At 33.5% G+C, this 18,428-nt stretch overlaps 1 protein-coding gene across 2 annotated transcripts in view; it reads right to left on the bottom strand.

Annotated features, from left to right (window-relative positions):
• Window positions 1-18,428, bottom strand: part of LOC308198553 (sodium channel protein type 2 subunit alpha-like) — a 72,940-nt gene that overhangs the window by 44,036 nt on the left and 10,476 nt on the right. The window contains exons 4-13 of one of the 2 annotated variants that reach the window (XM_080601150.1): window positions 13,280-13,596; window positions 10,924-11,041; window positions 9,921-10,011; window positions 8,250-8,378; window positions 7,644-7,735; window positions 6,327-6,599; window positions 5,957-6,020; window positions 4,954-5,095; window positions 4,609-4,815; window positions 2,230-2,529 (exon numbers count right to left, since the gene is read on the bottom strand). In XM_080601150.1, coding sequence (XP_080457276.1) covers window positions 2,230-2,529; window positions 4,609-4,815; window positions 4,954-5,095; window positions 5,957-6,020; window positions 6,327-6,599; window positions 7,644-7,735; window positions 8,250-8,378; window positions 9,921-10,011; window positions 10,924-11,041; window positions 13,280-13,546 — 1,683 coding nt within the window. In that variant the 5' untranslated portion in view covers window positions 13,547-13,596. Of the gene's footprint in view, window positions 1-2,229; window positions 2,530-4,608; window positions 4,816-4,953; window positions 5,096-5,956; window positions 6,021-6,326; window positions 6,600-7,456; window positions 7,549-7,643; window positions 7,736-8,249; window positions 8,379-9,920; window positions 10,012-10,923; window positions 11,042-13,279; window positions 13,597-18,428 lie in introns of both variants that reach the window. The other variant, XM_080601149.1, reaches the window with a different exon arrangement.

Here is an 18,428-nt window from a genome sequence, read left to right as displayed (position 1 = left end):
TGCCTGGGCAGATTATCTCCCTTTAACATTTTACCATCTTGCTTCATGCTTTGCCATCCTGTTTCACTTGGGAGCTAAGTGAATAGATAACCAGACAAACCAGACCTTCCTTTACTTGTTCTAGTGTCCATGATCCTTCCACTTAGGTAGCAGTTCAGTTTTGTTTTATTTATATGCAGGCAATGTTTGTCCCAAAACATTTTCACAATTGTAAAAACAATCACTTAGCCAATTTTAGATTCAATTAATTATCCTCATTTAGATTATTTGCATGATGCTAGTCTCTTTGTATTTTAAAATTGTAAATTACTTTTTTTTTTATTTAATTTTGGGTGATCACTTATTTGCTTCTTCAAGATGTCTCAAGATGAGCCATTTCCTGTCTATTATACTATTTTCTTGCTTTATTTCAAATCTAAGATATATAGAATATTTGTTTTCACTTTATTCTAATGGATTTTTATTCATTCTGCAACATGATTTCACATCTAATTTTAATATTATTGAAAGTCATTTCAAATGCCCTGCTTTCCTAAGCTTTCTTGTTAAGGTTCTATGAAAGTTGCATACTTCTTCATGACAGTTGATAGGATGAAAGTTTTCTGAGAGTTTCAGAATATAAAAAAAATAGATGCAACGTTTTGTTATATGTTAATAAAACTACAGAGTGCTTATCCTGTCTACTGAATCTGTCTCAAATTCTCCTCCTCTTATTGTACGTTTCTGAACTAGGTGTTTTTTCTTCTGATCCTTTAATTCTGTATTAATCTCTCTATACATCAATAAATATATTTAAAATAAACATAATATATTCTTTAACCTGTCCCTTCACCATAGTTATATAAAATAGCATCAGGAAATTTAGACTAAACAATGGAGAAGCCTATTTGTGAGTAGTTAAAGCACAGTACTAGCAGCTAGAAATTCCCTTCTGCTCAGACTTTGTCAGTGACTCTTTTCTTCAGTGTTGTCAAGACATTCAACATCCTTGTCTATGAGCTAAGGACTTATAAACATCTAACTCAGGGACAACCGTGCAGTCTAAAATGAGATCCTTAGTTGCAACTGTTTTGTGTCAGCCTGACTCAAAGCACTTTCCAATTAATGAAATATTTTTTGGAGAACCTTTGGTCCAAAATTAATAATACATTTTATTAGATCAGAAATATTCTTTTACAATATTACCCAAAGGAATTGAGATTGATTTAATCGCTGTTTCCTTACATTTTATTTATTTCTTATCCAGAGAAACACTTGGGCATTCTTTTCCTCAAATTAAGCTTTCCTCCCCTCAGTGCACGTGAGGTATTTCTGTCACCGAATCTCGTATTTTATATCAGGCTGTACATTAACCCACCTGATAAAAACATTAAACAGGATAAGCATTGAAGATTGTCTATTGCCTGAGACCAGACATGATCATTTTGAAGAGAGACATTTGGAATGATTTTTCTGTAAATACCATAACTGTGTGTAGACTTTGAAGCAACCGAAAAAATTCCTTTGATTTAATGGAGTAGAGCTGTGAAATGTGGACTAAATGGTTTCCAGAAACAGATTTTCCTAAACAAATTTTTTTTTATGATTGTAATGATTCTCCTCCTTGTATAATGAGCTTACTGGGAAAAAGAACAGTATGGCCAAGTTCTAAATTCAAGCCTAAACAATACCTATATATTTTGTCTATATTGTGGAGTATTAGAGCTACTTTTCTCATTATTTTCTCATATTATCATTCCCATACCATTTAAAGAAGCTAACTAAGAACAGCAATAGAAACTGATGATAGTATACAATTTCCTATTCTGGGCATTTTGATAATGTGGTCTGCTAAAAAAAAAAATATATATATATATATATATATATTTATATGGTTTTGGAATGGATCCAAAATAGAAAACCTATAATTGATTAATGCAAATATATAAATGCTAATTAAAGGATTTGATTACTCTCTAGTCTACCAAATACATCTTCAGAAATACATTTTCAGAAATGTTTTAATTAAGTTTAAAATTATCCTTGGTATGTTTTTTTTATTCCTTTGCTAATAGAATGGGTCAAACTACATCAAAATATAACAGTTAACACTATTAACACTGTTTTTTTCTTCACTCACCTTTAACATAACTTCCAATATGTAAAGCTGCTCCCTTGTCAGTCAAAACCAAATTAGAGTAGATGTATGTGATTTAGTTAAAAAAAAAAAAAAGAGAGAGAGCTCTGTACCTGGTGGGGAGATGTGAATCTTTTTTCATATGTCAATTGATTTCCTTCTGTGGAGAGGCGGAAACTTTTCCTTCTGATACTGTCTTCTGACTCGGACTTGGGGAACTTGTCAATATCTCCTTTGTCCTCTGCTTCCGACATTTCTTTCTGTCTTCTTTTCTTCCTTCTGTTTCTTCTTTCTTTAGCGCTCTTTGAGCTCAACTTTGATGCTTCTGAAGAACTTTCCAGGAGTTCTCCTAATCCCCCTACACCACTGAAGTCTCTTGATGCAACTGATGCTGCTGCCACTGCTGCTGTTGCCTGTCAGGTTACAAAACATGGTATTCTCAGTAGGCCAAAACCAAACAATTTTATAGACTTTTATCAATTGTTTTTATTATCACTCTGGCAGTACTGCTTGCTGTACACCTTTCAGTGAGAAGATACACACAAACAAAATGAACCAAAGGTAAACTATTGAGTTCCTCATCGTTTTGTAGTGTGAGCTACTTGAAACATCAAATTTAGCAGTGCAATTTCATCATTATTCCTTAGACTTCCTGAACAAGACACTGGTCTAAAATGAAGGCAGTTGGGAAAGTATAAGTGTGGGGCTTTTTCATATATTTCAGAACTGCTTCCAGATCTTTTCTTGCCTGACATTATGTTCTAATTCAGCTGATTCCTTCTGAATCTTTACAGAGAAAACTAATTCCTAACATCCACCATATGGGTTGTTGTATCATAATCCAACTAGTAGCCTAAAAGAAATTGAATCCAGACTTTCTTCACTGTCTTTGCAGTCTCCTCGCTTTCCTTCTACCTTCACTGGCAGCGGACACAAACTTCTCAAAGACTTAGGCATGTCTTTTAGCCCTATCTCCCTTTTCATGTTTCTTTCCAAAATTTCCCCTCTAACAACATTCTGTGATATATTTTGAGTATATATACAGATATGCTCAAAAATATGTATACTCGAAAGTACATATATATGTATACTTTGTAATATATACTTTGTAATTATCCAGCAAAACATTTTCACGTACAAAAGGAATCTTGACTCTAATACTGCTTTTCTTATAATTGAGTTGCCATTCATATAAAAAGAAGTAATGATGCCTTGGCCTTTATCCAACCTTCCTCATAGTCTGTTTTTTCCATTAAAGAAATAAAGACTAAAGAAAAGATCTTAATTCTTGGTCAGTTTCTTCTCTGTCTCCACACTGAATCACAGAAACATTTAGATATCTCTTGATATAATTAACAGTGGCTTAGTGACTTCCAGGGATGAAAGTGTCATAAAAACGCAATATTTGGTGATATTTAACGTTTTTATTAAGTTGCATTTTGCAGGATTCTTCTTTTTCCTTGGTGATTTGGAAGTGATAGGGCTTAATGACTAAAATAGAGATATGCTAGTTATATTTCACAGGTCATGCATAAAGGTTTCTTTTTAAGGAAAAAGAGTTTCACTTTCTATTAGCACTTTCTCTATAGAATCATTCTAATTTAGTGAAAGTACCAATATGCTACCATTCTACCAAAGTACCATTCTAATTTAGTGAAAGTGCCAATATGTACCAACACTATAGTTTCATAGAAAATTCTGATTTACTAGTATTTTATAAACATTGTTCTGTTGAAAATGACTACATGCCAAATGAGAAGTGAGAGAAAATCAGTCCAGAAATTAGACAGATATCTGACTCCCAGAGCTGAGTTCCTGCATATATTTTACAATCAGATACGTAACTTTCACATAAAAGTATCTATTAAAGTTCATTTTTCTCATAAAACTGTAAAATATTTGTCTTCTATTTTCAAAGAAAACAAAGATTACTTTAAAAAAAAAATCTGAAATAATACCTTTGTTACAGATGCTGCTGTCTATTCTAAGGGTATATAAATTTCTGATTGATTTCAGTGTGCTTGAACTAGGGATATGCTTAAATAGTTTGCTGATTAGAAACCTAAGAGAACACTGACTACAATCCTCTCTGTTTTCCAAATACTGGGGAGGAACTATTAAGTATAGCAAGCTTGGAAATTCTCACTCAGACCAGAAGTAACATTACTAGACTTTTTTCACACGGTTCATAAGATCTGTAACATAAAAGCATCATGAACTATGACTACTTAAAGTCAAGTTTCAAGGACACCGTTATCACAAATATTTTACTTTTATGGTCAACAACGGTGAACATTTCTGTACTATTAGCTGGTTTTATTTGTCATTTGTTTAATTCCTGATTTTTCATCAGCTATATCCACTTTTAAAACTGTCATGGTAAACTTTTTTTTTTTTTTGGCAATTCATTGAATAATTTGCACATGTTCTAATTCATAGAAATACATGCCTTAAGAACAAGGCTGTTTAGAAATTACAATATCCATCATTACCTGTGCTTCTTCTTGTTGCTTCTTCAGCTGTTCCAGCATTTGTTGAAATTCTGCCTCTTTCTGTTCTGCTTCTTCCATGGTTGCTTGATTCTGCTCTTCATAGGCCATGGCAACCACAGCCAGGATTAAGTTGATCAAATAGAATGAGCCCAGGAAAATCACCAGAACAAAAAATATCATGTATGTTTTCCCAGCAGCACGTAGTGTCTAGGGAATATAAAGCATATCTCTGTATTAAACCACCTCTCATCTTTGATACTGCAACACCATAATGCTTTGGGGTTACTTGAACATTTCGGCTCATGTACAAATAAGCCTACTTTTTACATCATAAAATATACTTACCAGCTGATACAGGTTTTCCCAGAAGTCCTGAGTCATCAGCCGAAAGAGTGACAAAAAAGCCCAGCTGAAGGTGTCAAAACTTGTGTAACCATAGTTGGGGTTTCTACCAGCTTTCACACATATATATCCCTCTGGACACTGCCTATGTGAAAACCAAATAGGAGATATTAATTCATTAACTTTTATTTTCTTCTGTATATTTATATAAATATATATATATAAAGTGTTTTGGGACAATATATGTTATTTTTGCACATGAAATCCATGAATTACAATTAAGTTCATTCAGAAAAAAAAATATTCTAAGAAACAAACAAATATGAGTGTAAACAAAAGATACCCTTTTCATCCATTCGCTACCTGTAATGCCCCAAATGTTTAAATTCTTCTCAGTCACATTTTGCAAATAAAATCTTTATTCCAAATGATTAATTTCCTGGCAAAAATACTTGCTGAAATGTTGTTAGGGGTACAGACAGATTAAACAGTATTATTAGCTAAATCCAATTGTACTGTTAGGGATCTCCCACACGAAAGCTGAGATTTTTTTAATGAGCTTCATCACTGCAGCCAGTCAGGTATCAGAGTTCAGTTAACAATTCTAGCCTAATAATTGGACACATATGTATGGCAGAGTTTGCCAGTGAACTTTGCAAAAAGCTAGGTTTGAAAAGAAAGATTCAACCTTGTGCTTGAATATTTTATATATTCTCTGTCTCTGCTTTCATCCCACTTTGTTCAATCAGTTCATCTCCAAAATAGACTTTACAAGGGTTCAGATTTTATCAACATCAACATAATTTTCCAATCAAGTATGAACAAACACTGTTAATGAATATTTTGCTTAGCCAGTGATATTTTGACTTAAGTAAGAAATCATTGTTTACCAGAAAAACCCTATAAGTTTTGTAACACTGTTAATAGGAAGTTGCAACTGCTATGGATAGATTTCATGTTATTGCTTTTTCCACAAAACATGACAGGATTTTTGAAAGGGTCTTACCCTGCATCAGAGCTATTACCACAAAGTAGAGCATCTCTTTGTCCTTCCAAAATATAAAAATGAGCTGTGTAGAAAGCATTAGAAATAGATGTGAAAAAATCAAATGCATCTTTAAGTACTACCAAAATAAAAAATTAAATAAATAAATAAACATAATAAAATAAAAGTGGTTATTTGCTAATTACATTGTAGTTTATTTAGGAACACTTCTGGTTATTGTACTTGTTTATTGTATGTGTCTACTGTTGGTCAGTAACTGTAAATAATTCTATATAAGGCAGAAAAATAAGCCATTCTTTTTTTTTTTAAATTACAAATATTTTTGTAGATAGCCACAAATATATTAAAAAGTTACATCAGTCATTCTTACTTTCATCCTCAATGTAATCCTTCCAGTTAAATGTGCTCACTGTTGTATTAACAAATGTACCATTTTCATCCATTGTGCTATTAAAGTAGGAAATAACACTTATTTCAAAAGTAGAATTGTCTGGAGGCCACTGCAGGCATTTATTCCTCAAGTTGCCCATGAACAGCTGCAGCCCTATTAGTGCAAATACACTCAGACAAAACACAGTCAGGATCATAACATCCGAGAGCTTCTTCACAGACTGAATCAGGGCTCCTACAATAGTCTTTAGGCCTGCAAAGAGAAAAGATCCATAGATTTATCAAAGAGTATCTTTGCCCTTCCTATATCGTTAAGATGTCATGCAGACACTTAAAAGAAACTATTTTTATTTGTCAAAAAGTAAAGCTTCATGAACAGCCTCAGAGCTTGTGAAGATGAATGAAAGAAAAATATTTTTTTATGAATATGCAATGTACATACATTCAAATACACTGAAAATATAATTATCAAGCAGAAAATTTATCAATCATGCTTTGCTGTTATAGATATGTTTTGATTTCTTAATTTCTCTTTCCATTTAATACTATGCCAATAATTCACTTTCCAGTTTATATTAAATATAATTCCAGAACAATATCAACTGGACAGAATTGCAAGTAAATTTCAGAAAAAAAAAAATATTTTTTTATTTGATAAATTTTCCCGTGCAATACTTATCTCCTTTTTTTTTTTTTCTGTAACTTTTGTTGTTGTTGTTGTTAGTTGGTTGTCTTCACGGCAAATTTCAATTTTAAGTGGTAAAATAACAGAAAAAAAATCAAAATCAAGAAAGCCATAGCGCTAAAGCATTTTTAATGTAAAAGAGACAGTTTGTCATAATAAAACATGGAAAAAACAAAGCAAAATAATCCATAGGCCTTACATTTTTGCTTCATGCAAGAATCTGTTAAACTCAAAGGCTGATTTTGCAAAATAAAAGAAGCTAATGCTAAGAAGGCAAAGAATCATAATCCTGGCTTATGATCCATGCCTTTTTGGTTTTTTATTTTTTGCATTATGAGCAACAAATAACAAGACTTATGCTCAAAAGAAGTGAATTCAACTTCAATGGAACAACAATCAGCCTCAGTGTTTAACCTTACTCTCACCTGGAATGACTGATATTGTTTTCAAAGCTCGGAGAACTCTGAATGTTCTCAACGCTGAGACATTGCCCAGGTCCACAAACTCTGTCACATATCTGTAATAGGGGAGTTCACACACAAACACAATGACAGCACACAAATAACAATTGGAGTTACAAGGGGCCTAACACCTTACACAGTTACTTCTTACCTGGGATTACAGAAATAGTTTTCAAAGCTCTCAATACTCTGAAAGTTCGAAGAGCTGAAACATTGCCTAGGTTTACAAATTCTGTTACATACCTGTAGAATTAAATCACAGTTATTCAGAATTGAGGCAGAGCTTATACTAATTATGAGGGTCTTCAAAACCTCTGTGGCAACATTAGCAATCATACTCCAAAATTTACCTGTCTCTTCAGTACACCTCTCTTTTATAGGTATTTATTTTCATCAGTTATGCTTAAATTTCACTGAAGTGAAACTCACTGATTTATATTTGAACAGATAATTAAACTAAATAGCCTGTAATAAGATGGTGACATGAAGTTAAAGGGATGGCTTCCATTCTGATGAGCAGAAAAATGTAGGACATGAAATTAGTGTCCCTCAGCAATAATTATACTAGCAGCTGAAACTCTGTACTCAATCCTGCCATATTTTACTTTGATTTATGAGTACTAGAATGTGTGACACAGCATCTAAACTTCACAGGTTGCAGAAATTAAATACTTTTAAATAAATATATTTATGATAAGAATAGTATTTGCCACTAATTTCATGCCCTAAAAGCTTAAAAAGTTCTTGAACCACTTACGCCATTAGAATGACACTGAAGTCAAGCCAGTTCCATGGGTCTCGCAGAAAAGTAAAACCTTCTAAGCAGAACCCCCTTGCAAGAATTTTTATAAGTGATTCAAAGGTATATATTCCAGTGAAAGTATACCTGAAATGCATCAAAGCAGAAAAAATGGATCTTTGCATATTTACATTTGTAGACAGTGGCATTTTTAATGAAAGATGACTTGCATGAAACAAACAGAAGTGAAAGGAGCAACTCATTAAGCTGATTTGTCCCAACTAATTAATGAATTTAATTATTCAGTAGATGAAATTCAAAACCAAGATACATATATACTAATCATTTTCTAAAAGCTTGATTTAATCTCAGTGTTTGAGCTTGAAAATAGTGTCAGACTTCAGTATTTATAGATACATTTCAGATTTGATATTTATATGTACATTCTCCAGCGTTCATGAGGTTGCCTGTTTGGTTGCATTCATAGATCAGGTGGATGTCAAAGTGTTACAAAAATGCAGATTTTTTTTTTAATGTTAAAATCAGAGAGTTTTATGAAAATCAGTTCTGGATAATAACTATATTCATGCATATGGTACATGTTTATTTCATAAATAAACATTAAATATAAGAAAACATGCCCAGAGTGTTATTCTTGAACATGTGGAGCATGATTACCAATATAACTGGTGTGGGAACAACCACTCATTTATAAATATAGAATAGTCAGTTATAACCAGAGTAATGCAGAGACTTCCTGAGGCCAACGTGGGTCTGTGTGGACTGACCAAACAAAGGAAATCTACCTACAATCCTACTGCTCTCCTTTCAGCCTCTCAGCAACTATAACAGTCATAGCCACTGCTGAGCAGGCTGGGGAACAGGTGAATGCTATTACAGTTTCTATATATAACATTCAGAGCATGCATTGAAATAAATAGAAATCAGTAATGGCTAGTGGAGAACTGGAGGGAATGAAAGAAACCACAAGCAGTTAAAACCATTTTTTTTTTATTTGCCCTTTTTTTTTCTTTTTTTTTTTTGATCAGTAGCATCATTTCAAAGAAAACATATTTCAAAGGAAAACACATATCCATAGTTTTTTAGAGAATAGAAATTAATGTATAATCATGAACTTGATACTCTGTGGTTTCCTTCCTTCTCAGCTCTCCCTTACTCCTTCATAGGTAAGACCCTTTCCTCAGTCGTTTGAGCTTCTTGTGGTTTGGCTGGTTTAGTGTTCATGGGAGAGACTGCCCACTGTGGCTAGCACTTGTGAGTTCACATTGGTGAACCACAAAGAATGTCCCACTGTGCTAGGATCATGGATGCTCAGGGAATATATGGCTGGCCTCACCAATGACATGCAACAACTTCAAATGCACATTTGAAGTACTGGAGCTCTTTTTCCAGCCTGCAGCTCAAAACATCCAAGGGCAAGAGCTCATGTCAGTACTTCACAGTATAAATTCAGATATTCTTCATACACAGTTTTAAAGAACAAGGCATTATTTCTAAGCCATTGAAATTATTCAGGAGGGAAACAAAGATATTAATGATCTCATGGAATCTACTTCTTCATGACTCTGGAAAAGCACTTTTGGATAAACAACTTTCCATAAATACCTCTTGTTTGGAGCCACATGAAAATGAAGAAGTAAAAATGAAGAAGTAAAAATGTTAACTTACTCTACATTCTTTGTCCAGTCTGGGGGGTTACTCATGGTCATAAATACACAGTTGGTCAAAATAGTGCACATGATAAGCATGCTGAATAATGTAGATTATAGTCAAGGGATGTAAGTCAGAAAAATGTGACAATTTTACAATGCTGAAAGCATTAAAATATTAAGCATATAAAAATATGTACAAATAACATGAAATTCGAAGTGAGACCTGAAAATAAAGCTTTGCACATAACTCTATCTATTTTAAACAGTATGCCATCTGGCATGTTATGGTGTACTCACTGTAAAACAATGCATTACTTTTATAATTATGGCATGTTTGGGATTTAAATGAAACTTGAACACATCCTTACATGTGTAAAAATATGAAATGAGTACCCAAATGTAATCTCCCATTAAAGCCGGGGAATCATTCTAAAAGATCTATATGCAGGGGCAACTAAGTTGTTATTTGGAAAGGAATGAAATATATTGGAAAATATTCTCCTTTATTTTGACCTGGATCTTTAATAGGACATGAACCCCAATGCTAAAACCACAATGCTGAAAAAGTATGCCTGAAAAAAACAGCTCTTTACTCATGCTCTTTTATCTTTGCTGAGTGAGTCAAGCTTAGGAATACTGGTCTTAGAAGAAATACTGCATTTCTTACAAATACTACTCGTCTCAGTAAATTTGTGACCTTAGATACATTGAAGTGCAATGGTTTGTTGCTAATTTGTCCATAGCTGCAGGGCTTTGTATGGGACCAGGCCTCCTTTTGTATATAAAGCCTGATAGTTGAGCTCTGACAGCTTTAGGTGTTCAGTAGAAAATTCTCCTGTTAGGAAGGAAAATCTTACTGCAATTCACAAGGTGATTTTTTAGGTGTGATCAGCATAAATTTAGTTAGCACGGTACACCCACATGGACATAATCTGTAGATCTATATGAAAAGTCATATTCTAGTAATTATTTCAATCTTAAATGACAACTCTTAAATCAACATCAAGAAAAAGGATATGAATGTACCAAAATCTTGATAGCAATTTTTCTGATGGGATTAAAAGGAGTTAAAATGTACAAGGCAGATGTGGCACTGAATCGGAAAATTGTCTTTCCCTTATTCAATACTATGAATGTCTGCAAAACAAAAATTATAAAATTAAAATACAATGTTGACTATACAGGTGCATTTACCTCCTTATAAAGTATTCCATTCTTCATCTGGTAGTTTCAAGTTTCATTCTACTGTCTACTGTGTGAGGAAAACAACTGATTTTTGTGAATACAGTGGATTAAGCCTTCCATGGATGATTCTCCAGTTTGCTGACTTTCCTAGCATATGAACTGAATTCTGATATTATTAAAATTGGTGGGAATTATCAGCACAAATGTCATTTTATCAGTAATAGCAAAATACGGCATTTCATCATTAAAATATTTTTAAATTTTTGTTTCTAACAAATTAAGTCTTTGATTAAAGTCAGAATTTCAGATTAGTCAAATACATTCTAACTTGTGATCAAAGACAAACAAAACCAAAATTGTGACAGAGCCATTCTGAACTCCGCTTTGTATTTGGAACAACTACATGAGAGAATCATATATACATAAGTATGGTTACAAGGACAAACACCTTGTCACTAAGCAATGTAGCATAATTTAAAATAATTTCTATTTCATTTTAGAACTTAAACACTACCAATAGGAATTATATGTATCTTCTAAAAACATATCTGTGAAAAACTGAAAGGGGTGAATAAACTGCCAGCTGACATCATTCTGAGCAAAGACAAGTGTAACCAGAACCTATACTAACAAATCGTTTCTTCAAAAAAAAAATAAATGATGTTTTCATTTTGAACAATATGCTCTTACTATCTGTGAGCACCAAATGTAATTATTATCTTTTAAAATTTGACCTGATAAGCATAGAGTGAGTGTTCACTTTCATTATGTTCTTGTTGGTGGTCATCGCCCAAGTGTTTTCATTTTTATTCCAAGTATATTTGAGATTTAGTTGCATCTTTGGTACTCTTTGAAATTTCTCCAGGACATGACTATTCTTTATTCCTTTTGCTCTTTGTCAGTGGTAATGGCTCTGCTTTGTGTTACCATAATAGAGTCTTTGTTATGCTCTCAGCAGAGCTGTAGGGTATCACTGGTTTCCATGTTGGTTTCTATTCTCTGCAAAAATTTGCCATTGATCAGAAAAATGCTGTCCTTTGCATGGCCTTTGCTGCCTATCTGGTCTCCATGCTCTGCAAGCAAAAGCAAACGTCACTCTGCCACGAAAGAAAACAGGCAAAGGAGCATTGCCAGTGCCTGTTCACACAATAGCATCATGTGTGGCAGAGTGCCCTCATAGTCATTGGCATTTCTCTCTGCTCTACACCCTTTCACCCAGTTAGAAAAAGTCAACAGATACTGCCTGTCCCAAGGGCCCTGCTGCAGCAGAGCCTGAAGACAGACTCCAATTCATGCATGATTTTGTCTGCATTGACATGTTGATGATTAAGAGTAATTTCTGCTAGAAACTGGAGGAGTGATGACTAATTCTAGTTCATCATTTAAAATGTCCATTTGTTTTCTGGCAAGCATATCAGACTGGTATGTAACATAAATACTGGCATCACCTGTGACAAAAGATTCTGCAGTTTACTAACTACTTGCAGCAGACTAAGAAGTCTTCACTACTCTGAGTTTTTCCAGTTTTGACTACTTTTTCTGATCACTGGAGATCAGAAATAACACTGCAGTACTCATGCTTTCTGATACTATATTGGTAGACTTTTTTAGAAAACTTTATTCCTCGACTTACTTACGCAACTTTATTCCAGAGCTGTTTTGCAACTAGACAAAATAAGGGCTTAGTATACAAAGTTATATTCTAGGTAAGAATTTCTATGAAACTCTTCTATTAGACCAAAGATTTAAAAAGTCTCTGTGCTACATATATGTATATTTATGTTAGTATATGTTATATAGCTGTAACAGAAGCAAGGAACATGGCTACAGTCATTTATTTCACTAACTTGGATGGATGCTACCTGGTTATACACAACCATTTCCAATGCAAAATCATGCTTGAAACATTTTGTTTGTCATATCCAGTACTACAGCTACATTGAAATCAGGAAAATTCAGCCATGTTCTCAGGCAAGTTGAAGGAAGTTATATCTTCCTTACACTGTGGTAAATAACAAATAACAGATGCTGAAGTCACAATATAGAAGAGCATAAATCAGTTTGGTTAGATGAAAGGATATTTCTATGTATTATGGCAGGATGGCTCTAGCCATCATATTTTGTGATAAAACATAATCTCCCTACTGCAGAAAATGATATTCTATTTTGTGCAAAATAATATTCACTCACTTTTTTATTGATATAGTAAGGGTCCAGGTCTTCCAAAGGTTCAGATACCATTCCTGGAGGTATGTCACCATAAATAAATGGCAGTGTCTTTCCTGCCTCCAAGTCACTGTTTGGTTTTGGACCGTTTTCATCATCATCATCTGTATGTTCTTGCTTGGGCTTTTTAGCTTTTTCTTCTGCAGAACGCTTTTCAATAGCTGCGAGAGAATCTCTAGTAAAATATCGGAAGCTTTCAGGTCCTGGTGGTACCAGCAGTGCCTGTGCCATGTTTTCATCCTGCAAATTTAATTACTTTTAGCTTCTTGCATAAGAATGACCTACAAAGGAAAATGCAGATAATTTAGGAAAACTGGATTGTACAAACAAACAAACAAACAAAAAAAAAGAAGCACACTTGCACAGAAACCTTTTCCAGGCCTGAAACAGAAGCAGCATCTTTCAAGGCTGAATAACAGTTAAAAGCAACTGCTCAGTTTTAGATATTTTATAATTTATTTTTCAGCTTTCTCCTGTTGGTCTATAAAAAGACACTGTTTCTATCCGCTAACCCTGCTTTGTGTATGTCCTTAGTATTATAGTTTATTATTTATTATTATTAGTTTAGTTTAATTATTACTATTTTTAGTTTATTAGCATTAGCTTATTAGTATTATATTCATATATTCATTATACTATGAAGTATATACTTCATATAGTGTAGTATAGTACACTACATGTATATACTGTAGTATGTGTATATGTATATACATACAGAGTGCTATACTATATGAAGTATATACTTGTATATATATAGTAATATAGTATATTGTATGAAGTATATTTTATACTTCATATAATATAGTATACTATGAAGTATATACTATAAAGTATACTATGAAGTAGAAATATAAGATTTATGAACTGGTATTTTTCTAGTTAAATTTATCTTCTCATATTTTTTTCAAGTATCAGTAATCTAACTTTACAAACTTAAATAATTTAATTAAACCAAAGCGAAGTTTTTGTATGGTTACTGTTGTTTAAATTCCAGCACCTGAATTATGCGAGGAACAAACATAATTTGTTCTTACTGGTAGTTTATTGTGCTGAAAGTTAATTTTAGATACCAAAGCAGGTTAGGCTCCACTTACTGTGATTGTCTGTGAGATGTGAATCAAAACCTCAAGTCTTTTAGGTAAAATGAAAGAAGATGTGCAATCAAGGCCATGTGGGAAATTAATGTTGTCCTGATTTCTTGTGAGGCAAGGATCATAATATTATTTCAGACTAAAACTAACTGGAAATCTAAGATCGTGGTTCCCTATGAATGACTTCAGTGCCGGTGCCAGCTGATGTAGTTTCTGCTGCTTTTTCCTTCTATCTTCACCAAACTCTCTACTGTAACACAGGTTTCCTTATGCATGTGCATAAGCCATGCAGCACATCAGCTGAAAGTAACATTCTTCCAAGTCATTCTACAGTGGGACCTGTTGCTCAAACTGATGCAGCACACAGCACAATGGTGAGGTTAGAATGGATGGAGGGAGGAATGGCAGAAGGCAGATCTGGTTAAGGAGCTAAGAAGCAGTGCCACCAAGCAGGACATGATAGCCTTATTTGGTGTCTACTTTGCAAGAGTATGAGGCATATAAATAATATATAAAACTAATCTTTTTAATATATTTTAAAAATTATGAAAACTATTGTTTTTCTAGAGTTAGTGAGTTTCAGTGCCTGAAATGAATTGTTTTAATTGTGTTTTCTGTACACAAAACCATTCAACCTTCCCTACATTACTTCATGAACCTCATTACCTCATTACCACAACACCTATGTGCTGGAGTTGCCGTGTCTGGATTTGAGATGTAATATTGTATTCATTTGCATTCATTCAGTGATCTTCTGCCTAAAGTTCCTTGCCTGTCTGGAGCAGTTTGTACAAATTGCAAACAGACACACAATCTCCCACGAAGTGCTATAGTAATGATCTTAGGAAATAATGATTTCCTTTTTGAGTGACTTCACTAGAAATGCATGTATCTGTATTGCCAGATGTCCACAAAGTGGTCAACACATGACTGGGGAAAGTAATATTGGCAGACTTGGGGTTTCACCGTATTTGTCAGACTATTATAAAACATGCTTTAAATAGTTTTCTTGACAAGGTGGAAACATTATTTGAGTCCTGCCACTATTACTGACTAGTGTGGACATCTGTACTACTGACATCTCTCCTGGCTGCTTCTATTACACAAGAAGTTTCTTCCTCTACTAAATATGCCCAATATTTATGCCAAATATCTGATTTAGATAACATTGCTTAGTAGAATACACAAATATGTATTTGATTACTGTTTCTGTACATGACATAGTTTAACAAAACAATGAAACAAAAGTAATTCTGTTCCCTGCATGGAGCCCTGAGCAAGCTCTTAGCAGTCCTTGAGCTACAAACCGTTGACAGATTCTCTCTTCTTCCTTCAGTGATTCTGTAATTGCTTATATCCTGTGACTAAACTGCCAAGACAGGAATGATACTGGCCAGAATTCAGACAAGGAAAGATTTCTGCCTAGCTAATCATTTCAGAATAGCTTTCATTAAAAAGGTATCTTTAAGGAATAGTCACAAAAATACGTGTAAGATCTGAGCAGTTTAGAAAGTTAATACAACACTGCACTGAAACCTCAGCTCTCTCAGGGCCCCTCAGTACCTGGCACTGCTCAGCAAAATGAATTTCAAGTATTTGAAATACAAGTTGGGCCTAGATCCTGTATATGTACAAGCCTATGATTCAATAGATTTGGTATAAAAAAAATGAGCTCCAGGTTATTATTAAAAACACCCTTATGTCAAATAAATCCATTTAATTGTGTCTGAACATTTCATTCCACAAATCCCTTTCTAGTTTTCCTTCAGTGCCTTCCTTTAACTACAAAGACTAAGTAAGACAAGTTACCCACAGACTTTCATAATTTTATGCATTTTTCAGTTAATTATATTATGCCCATGGATAACTTGTTAAATTTTATTTTTGAATATAATTATCTTCTCACCATTTACACAGAAAATGACTTAGAAAGTAAGTGAAATATCTCTGCTAACGATGTCAAATTAATTTTTGTGTCTCTGAAAAAGGCAAAGGAAGTGGCCTGAAGGCCATATATTTATGATGTCTTAAATCAGGCAAGTGGTAAAATTGAAAGTGTCACTGTAAGAATTAGGTGGATAGTATGATTATTTATTAAAATCACTAGGTTATCTAACAGGTTATTTGCATTTTGCATGAAAAAATCCACATACGCTCTTCAAAATTTCTCAAGTGTAAAAATAGAAAATCTTGCAATGTCTTTTGGGCTGCTTTTTTCATTTAGAACACTGGCATTAGAATTATTTTCCTGCCTTTTTTTTTTTTAACCTTGGAAAAGCTGACTATGAGACTTTCATTCCATTAAAATTGAAACACTAGCACACAAACATATATACATATGCATAAGTGCAAGACTAGTGAATGGAATCTGTAAAATGGCTGTATATCATAATTTTCTTATTCTAATCTTTAATTCGAGAGGCTGTAATTTAGGAACAATATCTTCCTATGTGTCAAGCAGAACAGTAGCCTCTCAGATGCTAAAACATGCGTTAAAAAAATTTGCTCTAAATCACAAGCATTCATAAGACTAGTTGTCTCGCATTAGGCCAGTAAAAACATTAGTCCAAATAAAAAAGATGGGGCTCCCACTGTAGAAGAAACATAAACAACAGGGTGAGTGGCATCACTTCAGCATCAGCTAGAGATTATTTTCTGCTGCTTTAAAGGTGTAGAAGTATGCTGATGTCATCAGAAAATTACCTCAACTCTAAGTACTGCTGTCCTAACAAGTAATGGAGTACAGGGGGACTATATGCAGGCAGAGTCTAAAGGAATGAGTCATAATAACTCCCTCTCTTACTATTTGGAAAGTTGTTTTGCAAAATTCAGGCATTACTTTTCAGGAAGTGAAGATAAGTTATCTTTCAGTTATTATGTTCCAATCAAATTCCAAATTGGGTAATAATTGCATGCAATTTACCATAAAAACAAAAGACAAAGGGATAGGTAAATATTAGTTTGGTGCAAAGATTATGTAGTAAGAAATACTCTTACTGAAATTCCTCATGACATCTGTACACAGAGGATAATTTCACAGAGAAAAACCTATCCCCTTATCTGATGAAAAGCTTCAAAGTATTTTTTTTACAGTTATAGATTATCAGCTTTCCGTAATTAACATTTACCTTGTTTTTTCCTGGCATCTTTGAACTATTTTTTACCATTTTGAAGTACTGTTTTAAAAATATTTGAGTAAGAAATAGATCTCTCTCTCTCTCTCAAAACATAACAAAACAAACAAAAAAAAACCACACACCACCACCACCACCAAAAAACAAACAAACAAAAAAAAAACACACCCAAAATGTTACTGCTGTAATTCAAAGTGCAATGCATTCATGCAATGCAATTCAGAGTTAATTCAGATATGTAAAAAGACATCCACACAAAACTACCTGTGGATCCTAAGACAAGGAGCCCCAGGAATCCGTGAATGTTGGTTCGACAGAAGCAGGTATTTTCAAGGTAAGGAGTGACTTCCCGAAAGCCGAAAACAGCCTCCAGCATTTAGTACCTGCTCTCAACCTGCCTCTTCTTTAAATGGTAATCTACTGATTTAAACTACAATAATTTGTGTTTGTAGTTCCTAACTGACTACATTTGTTTTCCCTTCTTCCATTCTTCCCAACTTTTATCACCCATCTATTTTGTCATTTTCCTTAGACTATAATTTACCTGTAGCAATGACTATAATTTTTGTATGGATTTGTACAGTCAGCCTCAGTAGCCTGTAGGCATTAGTGTTTCACAACTATAAAAATAAAAATAATGAAGTCACCATCAAGTATTTATTAATAAAATTAATAGTGGTAATAAATAATGGGATACAAAAAATACTTTTTATGAGAATACAAAATCAACTAATAAAGGAATATAGCAGAAATAATATTTGTATAATAAAACCTTACTTTGAAAATTATTTACAACAGGGTAGTGGTAATTGGCTGAATGTGGATTGGTTGGTCACATTGACTGAAATCTTACTAAAGAACAGTAAATAAAGGAGATGCTAACGAATA

Source organism: Anser brachyrhynchus (assembly GCF_964034855.1).
Source record: "Anser brachyrhynchus genome assembly, chromosome: 7".
NCBI classification, from domain to species: domain Eukaryota; kingdom Metazoa; phylum Chordata; class Aves; order Anseriformes; family Anatidae; genus Anser; species Anser brachyrhynchus.
This window is presented reverse-complemented; position numbering and strand designations above follow the sequence as displayed.